At 45.4% G+C, this 11381-nt stretch overlaps 1 protein-coding gene across 1 annotated transcript in view; it reads left to right on the forward strand.

Moving 5' to 3' along the window:
- The window catches only part of LOC143277809 (uncharacterized), a 30160-nt gene extending 20039 nt beyond the window's left edge, over window positions 1-10121 (forward strand). Inside the window, exons 9-13 of the mRNA XM_076582712.1 lie at window positions 1768-1857; window positions 4475-4708; window positions 6145-6287; window positions 7662-7809; window positions 9852-10121. Coding sequence (XP_076438827.1) covers window positions 1768-1857; window positions 4475-4708; window positions 6145-6287; window positions 7662-7809; window positions 9852-10000 — 764 coding nt within the window. The 3' untranslated portion in view covers window positions 10001-10121. The remainder of the gene's footprint in view (window positions 1-1767; window positions 1858-4474; window positions 4709-6144; window positions 6288-7661; window positions 7810-9851) is intronic.
- The last annotated feature ends 1260 nt before the right edge of the window (window positions 10122-11381 follow it).

Genomic DNA, 11381 nt, shown 5'->3' on the forward strand with positions numbered 1-11381 from the left:
GTGTTAGGGTAGCTGTTAGATACACATGTATGTTAAAATGTATGTATGCAATTTTGTGTGTGTGTGTGTGTGTGTGTGTGTGTGTGTGTGTGTGTGTGTGTGTGTAGTCACATTTTGGTGTGTGTATGTAACATTGATGTAATGTTTTATGTTAACAAAAGCGTTTTTGTAAAGCACCAAGAGCAGATTTCTGGATAGCGTGCTATATAAGTATCCATTATTATTATTATTATTATTATTATCATTATGGACTGACGGATGAACTGGCGGATGGATGGACTGATAAAAGGATGGCCGGACTGACTGACGGGGAAAAAAATTGCAGAGGAACTGACGGCTAAACTGACAGATAAATGGATGGAGTCTCCCGTCGGACCGACGGATGAGTAGGCAGGCAGGCTTATCTGTCGGTGTGTGTCCTCATATGGGAGAAGAGGCCGATTCTGGATGCACAGCACTTCCCACAGGTGTCGCAAGGGAAAACGTCTCCAGAAGTTGAGCCCTGCTTCCTTCGCTCACGCTTCTCCTTAATGGTCAGCGTTCTCTTGTTTTCAAACGTCTTTATGCCACTGGAGCACAGCATCCTCCAGCGAGAGCGGTCAAGGGCATCAGTTTCCCAGGAAGCGATGTCTATGTCACAGGCTTTGAGGTTTGTCTTCAAGGTGTCCTTGAAGCGGTTGCAGGGTCTTTCAAGTTCGCGGTGGCCTTCCTTCAGCTGGCCATACAAGAGCATCTTCGGGATCCTGCTGTCTGTCATGCGGACAACTTGTTCTGTCCAGCGCAGCTGGCACTGGATCAGCAGGCCTTCGATGCTGGACAGGCCGCTCCTCTCTAGGACCTGGAGGTTGGAAACCCTGTCTTGCCACTTTATGCCCAGGATAAATGGACTGACGGAAGAAATAACGGATGGGCTGACATAGGCATTGACAGATTCAAGGATTGGCAGATGGATTGATGGAAGGATTGACAGATGGATTGATGGAAGGATTGACAGATGGAAGGATTGACAGATGGAATGATGGAAGGATTGACAGATGGATTGATGGAAGGATTGACAGATGGATTGATGGAAGGATTGGCAGATGGATTGATGGAAGGATTGACAGATGGAAGGATTGGCAGATGGATTGATGGAAGGATTGACAGATGGATTGATGGGAGAATTGACAGATGGATTGATGGAAGGATTGGCAGATGGATTGATGGAAGGATTGGCAGATGGAAGGATTGGCAGATGGATTGATGGAAGGATTGACAGATGGATTGATGGAAGGATTGACAGATGGAAGGATTGGCAGATGGATTGATGGAAGGATTGGCAGATGGAATGATGGAAGGGTTGACAGATGGAAGGATTGACAGATGGATTGATGGAAGGATTGGCAGATGGAAGAATTGACTGATTGATGGGAGGATTGACAGATGGATTGATGGAAGGATTGGCAGATGGATTGATGGAAGGATTGGCAGATGGACTGACTAATGGACTGACGGAAGAAATGACGGATAGATAGACTGACGGGGGAAAAAAAAAATTGACGGATGGACAGACGAACAGACTGAAGGTGGAATGGACTGTCGGAAGAATCAACAGATAGACGGACTGACAGAATAATCGACGAATTGACTGACAGAAGAATGGACGGATGGATGATGTTCTGACGAAAGAATTAACGGATGGGCGAACACACAGACAGGAAGAACTGACGGATGTTTGTGGACTAATTGGCTGAGTGACTGGCTGATTGATTGATTGGTGTTTTTCAGCCTGCCCACCGGGTGCGTACGGACCTGACTGCAGCAAAGGGTGTCACTGTGACACTGATCACTACTGTGACTCCGTCCGAGGCTGCGTCCGTGAGTGCTGGGGAGAGGGGTGGGAGTTTGGGAAGGGGGGGCGTGCAGGCTTTTTTTTTTTTTTTTTTTTTTTTTTTTTTGACTCACTTGTGTAAACAAAGTGACTCTATGTTTTAACCCGGTGTTCGGTTGTCTCTCTCTCTCTCTCTCTCTCTCTGTGTGTGTGTGTGTGTGTGTGTGTGTGTGTGTGTGTCTGTGTGTGTGTGTGTCCGTGGTAAACTTTAACATTGACATTTTCTCTGCAAATACTTTGTCAGTTGACACCACATTTGGCATGAAAATAGGAAAAATTCAGTTCTTTCCAGTCATCTTGTTTAAAACAATATTGCACCTCTGGGATAGGCACACAAAAAAAATTAAAAAAAGAAGCCTAATTATATGCAAACTGCATTTACTGTTATATTTATATTTTTTGTATTCACTAAACTTGGCACTTTGATCTGATATTCTGACCCAACAACAAGAGCAGTCATTATTATCATTTTTTGCTCAAACAGGAACTTCTTTTGCTAAGCATGGAATTTTTATTTATTTTGCAAACGTTTTGGTGCAGAGAGTAAAAACGGGAAATTACTCTGTAATTAATGCTAGGGGACGTAATTTATCACAAGTGAGTCTTGAAGGCCTTGCCTCTCTTGTTTTTTTGTTTTTTTTTGAGGGGTGTGCGGGATGTAAGGGGGTCGGATGTGGGAGAGGAAGGGGGCATTGTGGGTTGTTGTTGTCCTCTGTGACTTATGCAATGGGAAAAGAATTAGCAGCTGCAGATTTTATTCCCCTCCCTGTTTTTTTTATATCGCGATTCTGTTTGGTTTTTTGTTGTTGTTGTTTTTTTTTTTTTGGGGGGGGGTTGCTTGTGTTGTTGTTGTTGTTGCCTTCCAAGAGAGTTGTTTATTTTATAAAGAGTTTTTTTTCCTGGCAGCAGACTGTCGATGGATATACAGACAGATAGACAGATACGTAGCTATATATCTATATATCTATCTATCTATCTCTCTATATATTTTTATAACACTAGATAGATATCAAGCTGGTTAGATCGATAAGCGGACACATAAATAGATAGATGGGTAGTTATACAGACATATAGATAGACAGACATGCACACAGATAGACAGATTGATAGAGAAAGACAGTCAGACAGACAAGCAGACAGAGATAGGCAGACACGCAGAGAGACAGACAGACAGACACACACACACAGAGGCAGACACAGATGGGTACACACACACATACACACACACACACAGAGGCAGACACAGATGGGTACACACACACACACACACACACAGAGGCAGACACAGATAGGCACACACACACACACACACACACACACACATACACACACACACACACACACATGCAACCTCCCCTCCCGCCCCCCCCCCCCCCTACACAGACACACACAGGGGACTTTACAAGGACTGTACAAGACCAAGAAGGACATGTGCAGGACACAAGACAATGACAAAACATGTTCATGGGTAGGGCACGACAAGACAAGACAGGACACAAGATAATGACAAAACATGACAATGGGTAGGGCACGACAAGACAGGACACAAGACAATGACAAAACATGACAATGGGTAGGGCACGACAGGACAAGACAGGACACAAGACAATGACAAAACATGACAATGGGTAGGGCACGACAAGACAGGACACAAGACAATGACAAAACATGACAATGGGTAGGGCACGACAAGACAAGACAGGACACAAGACAATGACAAAACATGACAATGGGTAGGGCACGACAAGACAAGACAGGACACAAGACAATGACAAAACATGACAATGGGTAGGGCACGACAAGACAGGACACAAGACAATGACAAAACATGACAATGGGTAGGGCACGACAGGACAAGACAGGACACAAGACAATGACAAAACATGACAATGGGTAGGGCACGACAAGACAGGACACAAGACAATGACAAAACATGATAATGGGTAGGGCAGGACAAGACAGGACACAAGACAATGACAAAACATGACAATGGGTAGGGTAGGGCAGGACAAGACAGGACACAAGACAATGACAAAACATGTTCATGGGTAGGGTACGACAAGACAGGACACAAGACAATGACAAAACATGACAATGGGCAGGGAACGACAAGACAGGACAGGACACAAGACAATGACAAAACATGACAATGGGCAGGGCACGACAAGACAGGACAGGACACAAAACGTGACAAGGCAAGTCATAAATAATTCACCAGTTTTCTTTTGAACCCACGGGTAGCCGGCTATCTTAGAAAAAAGGGGTAAACCACGAGCCCCACCTCCCAAAAAACAAACAAACAAACAAACAACACAAAAACACACACACTTACACACACCCATAAATACACACAGACACAGACACACACACAAACACACGCACAAACACCCCACACACACACGCACACACACACACGCACAGACAGACAGACACACACGCACACACACACACACACACACACACACACACACACGCACACACACACACACACACACACACACACACACACACCAACACAAACCCCAGACAATCGATTCTCCACCCCTCAGTTGCCTTTCCACACTGCCCCCCCCCCCCCCCCTCCCCTTCCCCTCTCCCTTGCAGCGCTACGCCTGTCAGGGCAGAAAGGTCAACTGGACGGCGACGAGGTCAAGGACGGCGCCAGTGCTCAGGCTGCGGTCACTTCCGGGCCCGACCCGGTGATGCTGTCCATGGTGTCGGTCTCTGCGGTCCTCGTCGTCGTCCTCATCGTCGTCGTCATCGTCAACCGACGAAAGATGCGTCGCCTGACCCGGCTGGTGTACAGCTCTGCTCGCGAGGAGGTGATAATCAGGGAAGGTATGTGTGTGGGGAGGTGGGGGGTGAGGGGGGGGAAGGGTTAGGAGGGGGGGAGGGAGGATTGGGGGGGGAGGTGGGTCGGGAGGGGTGGGTCGGAGGGGGTTGGGGGGGATTTGGGGGGTGGTGGGTGGGTAGGGTTGTGGGTTTGGTGGGGGTGAAGGGTGGTGTGTGTGTGTGTGTGTGTGTGTGTGTGTGTGAGAGAGAGAGAGAGAGAGAGGGAGAGAGTGTATGTGTGGATGTGGGTGTGTGGTTATGGGTGGGTGATGTTTGTGTGTGTGTGAGGGGAGGGTTGAAGGGGACGGGAAGGGTTGTGTGTGTGATGTTTGTGTATGTGTTGGGGGTGGGTGTGTGTGTGTAAGAGTGTGTGTGTGTGTGTGTGTGTGTGTGTGTGTCTGTGTGAGAGAGTGAGTGAGTGTGTGTGTGTGTGTGAGGGGGGGTTGTATGTATGTGTGTGTGTGTTTGTTTGTGTGTGGGGGGTTGAGAGGAGGGGGGGGGGGTGTTTGTGTGTGTGTGTGTGGGCTGGGTGGGTTGGGGTGTATGTATGTGTGTGTGTGGTGGTGGTGGTGGTGGTGGTGTGGGTGGTTGGATATGGGTGTGGGTGTTTGTGTATGTGTGTGTGTGTGTGGTGGTATGAAGGGGGTGGTTCTGTTGTTATCCGATTTTGTTGTTGCTGCTGTTGTTGTTGATTCTGTTATTGTTACGGTTGAAATCGTTGATGATGATGATGATGATGATGTTAATGTTGTTGGCGGTACATCATTGATTGTTTTATTTTTCTGTGTGCCTGTTTCGCTGTGATTGCTGTCAGTATTGTTGTTGCTGTTTCCGTTCTTGTTGTTATTGACATTATCTTTTGCAGGATACTTTACCTCGTTGTCTGTTTTGTTGTCGTTGTTGTTGTCTTTGTTGTTTATGTTGGTGGTGGAGCTGATGCCGTAATTTCCGGGATGTACCATATTGTTGTCTGTGTTGTTAATGTTGTTTTTATCGTCGCCAAGTTCCCTTCCGCCTGTTTGTTCATCTTTGCATAAGTAGGACCAGTCAAGAAGGCAATGAAAATTCAATTTAAAAAAACCCCATAGTGAGTAACTGAAAAAACAAAGGTGGACATGAAAGTATGTATAGCATTTAGATCATGAGTCATCATGGATGTCAACGAACGAAAAACCAAAAGATTCCGTGTCCATGTGTTTTTTTGTTTGTTTTTGTTTTTTTCGTAGAAGACTGGGAAGACTTTATTCCCCCAAAACCACAGTGGGCAAAGCACACACACACACACACACATATGCACACACACACACACACACACACAGACAAAAAGTGTCGGACATGAAAACACGTATGACATTCAGATCATCAATCAACACATTTGTCGCACACGAAACAAAAGATACCGTGCCGTCGAAATTTTCCGTATTTTTTCCCCCCTCCCACAGACAACCCTTCGGCCGGGTTCACCAACCCGGTGTATGGAGGCAGCAGCAGAGCGTGTCACGTGACCTCCTTACCTTGCCAAGTGGCGTCACCTCAGTATCAGGAGCAGGCAACTCACGGCGATCTGATGCCTCCCCCTTACGAGGTCTGTATGTGTGTGTGTGTGTGTGTGTGTGTGTGTGTGTTGTGTTGTGTTGTGTTGTGTTGTGTTGTGTTGTGTGTGTGTTGTGTTTGTGTTGTGTGTGTGTGTTGTGTTGTGTGTGTGTGTGTGTGTGTGTGTGTGTGTGTGTGTGTGTGTTGTGTTGTGTTGTGTGTGTGTGTGTGTGTGTGTGTGTGTGTGTGTGTGTGTGGAGTGTGTCTTGTGTGTGTGTGTGTGTGTGTGTGTGTTGTGTTGTGTTGTGTTGTGTGTGTGTGTGTGTGTGTGTGTGTGTGTGGGTGTGTGTGTTGGGAAGGAGTGTGTGTGTGTGTGTGTGTGTGTGTGTGTGTGTGTGTGTGTGTGTGTGTGTGTGTGTGTGTGTGTTCATTTGGTTCTTTGATAAGTTCGAGTTGCTTTGTTCATGTTTATGCATACTACGTGCGTCCACACGTGCATACACACACGCGCGTGCGTGCACACGCACACATACACACACGCAAGCATATGCATACACACACGCATGAATAAATACATTCATGCACGCACGCACGCACCCATCCATCCATACATATATACATACATGCTTTACTCTACTATCCTCATTATTCTTGAATTTCGAGTCACATTCCCAACGAGGGAACAATGTGTTTGTATTGTCTGTATATTCTGCGTAGCATATTCAGGATCAAAAGGCTGCGTAAGTCTTGAATTAAAAAAAAAAAAAAAAAAAAAGCTAGCATGTATTAGCACATTTCTCCTGTCATCGCTGCTGCGTGCACGTGTCACATGATCGGTATAAGAGCAAGCCCAGCGCTTCCTTTTCTGGGGAAGTGTCTGTATGGGTTGGTTCCAATGTACCTTTTATTTATTTTATCTGTGTGCTGGTTGAACTGGTAGCATAAGCAGCACTGACTTGAAGTTGTGTACCTTGTTCATGGACAGAGTTACCACTCTTTACTGTTTATTAATGCTTTCTCTCTCGTAGCCTCATTGTTCTTTAATATTGAGCACGTCAGTTATAATTATAAACCCCTTCACTGCCATGGGAAAAAAAACAACAACAGTAGAAAATGTTTCAAGTCATGAAACAATATAAAAAAAACCCCCAAAACCCCCCAAAAAACAACAACAAAAAACAATCAGCCTAAAACTCAGAAAAAAAAATGGTCTGGAGATATATATATATAATACCACTCTCGATAATGCCACTCCAGATAAACTGTGTGAATTTTCAGCTTTCCAGAGTTATTCCCCCTTCCTCTCATGACGTCATCGGTGACGTCACTATGCACGTGTCACGTACGTGCCGGGCAGTGAAGAGGTTCGAGACTGATTAATTCATTCGTCCGTTCATTTCACTCATTAAAAACCCTGACAACGCAGGAACGCGGGGCAGTGGGCGGGGCAGTAGGGGGAATAACTGCAGCCGAGGCTCTGGACGTGAAGAAAACGGCACCGCCGGTCTTCTCCCCTGCCACGTCCTCTCCTGACTCCATGCAGGCGCGGCTGGAAGCCAAAGCCAGAGAGCTGGGTAGAGTGTTGTGTTGTGTTGTGTTGTGTTGTGTGGTACTGTATTGTGTAGTTTTGTATCGTGTTGTGTTGTATGGTATTGTATTGTGTAGTATTGTGTTGTTTTATATTGTATTGTATGGTATTGTATTTTGTTATGTTGTATTGTATAGTATGGTATTGTATTATGTTGTGTTGTATGGAATGGTATTATATGGTGTTGTGTTGTAATGTATTGTGTTGTGTTGTATTGTTTTGTATTGTGTGGTATTGTATTGCGTGGTATTATGTTGTGTTGTATTGTATTATGTGGTATTGTGTTGTATTGTATTCTTTTATTGCATTGCGTTGCATTGTAATGTATTGTATTTTAATGTATTGTATTGTAAGAGTGTTGTGCTGTGCTGTGCTGTGCTGTACCGCACATTGTTGCGTTTGCGTTGTGTTGCATTGCTTTCCATTGTATTGTATTGTATTGTATAGAGTGCTGTGCTGTGTTGTGTTGTACTGTACTGTACCGCACTGTGTTGTGTTGCGTTGCGTTGAATTGTATTGTATTGTATTGTACAGAGTGCTGTGCTGTGCTGTGCTATGTTGTGCTGTGCTGTGCTTAGTCGTGTCGTGTCGTGTTGTGAGGTGTAATATTGTGTTGTATTGTGTTCTCGTGCTGTGTTGCGATGTGCTGTGTATTATTGCGCTGCATTGCGTTGTATTTTACTGTAAGGTGATGCGTTGTGTAGTGAGGTGTTGTACTGTGTCTCAGTGTGTTCTGTTGTGTGGCAAGGTATGGTGTGCCGTTCTGTGTTTCATGGTACTGTGTTGTACTGTGCAGCGTGATATTGTGTTGTGTTGTGTTGTGTTGGTATTCTATGGTATTGTAATGTGTCGTGTTATGTAGTGTTGTACTCTGTTGTATGGAATTGTATTGCGTTGTGTTGTATTGTTTTGTATTGTGCTATATCATATTGGAATGTATTGTATTGTGTTGTTTTGTATTGTTTTGTATTGTGCTATATCATATTGGAATGTATTGTATTGCGTTGTGTTGTATTGTTTTGTATTGTGTTATATCATATTGGAATGTATTGTATTGCGTTGTATTGTTTTGTTTTGTATTGTATCATATTGGAATGTATTGTACTGCGTTGTGTTGTTTTGTATTGTATCATATTGGAATGTATTGTATTGCGTTGTATTGTTTTGTTTTGTATTGTATCATATTGGAATGTATTGTATTGCGTTGTGTTGTTTTATATTCTACTGTATCATATTGGAATGTATTGTGTTGTGTTGTATTGTTTTGTATTATGCTATATCATATTGGAATGTATTGTATTGTGTTGTATTCTTTTGTATTGTGCTGTATCGTATTGGAATGTATTGTATTGCGTTGTGTTGTATTGTTTTGTATCGTGTTATATCATATTGGAATGTATAATATTGCGTTGTGTTGTATTGTTTTGTATTGTGCTATATCATATTGGAATGTATTGTATTGCGTTGTGTTGTATTGTTTTGTATTGCGCTATATTATATTGGAATGTATTGTATTGCGTTGTGTTGTATTGTTTTGTATTGTGCTGTATTATATTGAAATGTGTTGTATTACGTTGTGTTGTATTGTATTGTATTTCTGTCTCATATTGGAATGTATAGTATTGTTTTATATTGTGCTGTATGATATTGGAATGTATTGTATTGTGTTGCAGTGTGCACGTGTTCTGCTGTTTTCCTTTGTATTACTGTATTACCGTGTGTTCTGTTGTTGTGTGACAAGGTATGGTCTTCTCATGACTTGTGTTGCGTGCTTCCGAGCATGCGCGGAATATACGAGCCTGCGTGTATGTTTTCATGTGTGCACGTGTGTCCATGCATGCGTATCGCACATGCGTGTGCCTGTGTGTGTGCTGTGTGTGTGTGTGTGTGTGTGTGTGTGTGTGCGTGTGTGTGTGTGTGTGTGCGTGCATTTTTGTGTGCGTACGCGCACATACATGATGCTCATATAGGTTATCATCTATATCCTTTTCTTTCTTTTCTTTTCTTTCTTTATATTGTTGCACCCAGATGTGGGGACGGAGGACACCTACAACCATGTGTATTCCACAGTGGACGACGTCAACCCGGCCTTCGACGACGACGACGACGACGACGATGACGACAATGCCGTTGGCGACAAAGATGACGAGGAGGAAGAGGAGAAGGAGAAAAAATAGACAGTGACAGTGACTGTAAACACACTGGGGGACAGAGGTCAACAATGGAGCCAGTAGGGCCCTCTTTGACAGACTGAGAGAGAGAGAGAGAGAGAGAGAGAGAGAGAGGGGGGGGGGAGGTAAGGATCGAGGGAGGGAGAGGAGAGAGAGAAACACAGAGAGAGGAGGGGGGGCGGGGGGGCGGGAGGGGAATGGGGTGTGGGGGGAACGAAACGAAACGAATTTTTATCTTACCAGGGAAGTGGAGAGTGAGCATAGCTGTTTTATTTTATTAAAAAAAAAATTTTTTTTACATTCAGCCCCCAGAGGATGAGAGAGAGAGAGGGGGCCGGGATGAGAAAGGGAGGGACAGACAGGAGAAAGATAGAGAGAGAGAGAGAGAGAGAGAGAGAGAGAGAGAGAGAGAAGGAGGGATAGACAGGAGAGGGAGACAGAGAGAGAAGGAGGGACAGACAGGAGAGGGAGAGAGAGAGAGAAGGAGGGACAGACAGGAGAGGGAGAGAGAGAATGAGGAAAGCAGGGACAGACGGGAGAGAGAGAGAGAGGAGGGACAGACAGGAGAGAGAGAGAGAGAGAGAGAGAGAGAGGAGGGATAGACAGGAGAGGGAGACAGAGAGAGAAGGAGGGACAGACAGGAGAGGGAGAGAGAGAGAGGAGGGACAGACAGGAGAGGGAGAGAGAGAAAGAGAGGAGGGACAGACAGGAGAGGGAGAGAGAGAAGAGAGGAGGGACAGACAGGAGAGGGAGAGAGAGAGAGAAGGAGGGACAGACAGGAGAGAGAGAGAGAGAGAGAGAGGAGGGACAGACAGGAGAGAGAGAGAGAGAGAGAGAGAGAGAGAAGGAGGGACAGACAGGAGAGAGAGAGAGAGAGAGAGAGAGAGAGAGGAGGGACAGACAGGAGAGAGAGAGAGAGAGAGAGAGAGAGGAGGGACAGACAGGAGAGAGAGAGAGAGAGAGAGAGGAGGGACAGACAGGAGAGAGAGAGAGAGAGAGAGAGAGAGAGAGAGAATGAGGAAAGGAGGGACAGACGGGAGAAAGAGAGAGAGAGAAGGAGTGATAGACAGGAGAGAGAGAGAGAGAGAGAGAGAGAGAGAGAGAGAGGAGGGAAGGAGGGACAGACAGGAGAGAGAGAGAGAGAGAGAGAATGAGGAAAGCAGGGACAGACGGGAGAGGGAGGGAGACAGAGAGAGAGAGAAGGAGGGATAGACGGGAGAAAGAGAGAGAGAGAGAGGAGGGTGTGTGTGTGTTGGGAGGGGCGGGTGGGGGGAGGGGGGGGGAGGGTGCGGGGTAGGGGAGGGCAGGGGGTACGAGCGAGTGGAAGGAAGCTGATCTGATTTGAACGGGGATTTCAAATACCTTGTTTCAGCAAAAAAAAAAAAAA

Source organism: Babylonia areolata, chromosome 35 (genome assembly GCF_041734735.1).
Source record: "Babylonia areolata isolate BAREFJ2019XMU chromosome 35, ASM4173473v1, whole genome shotgun sequence".
Classification (NCBI taxonomy): Eukaryota; Metazoa; Mollusca; class Gastropoda; order Neogastropoda; family Buccinidae; genus Babylonia; species Babylonia areolata.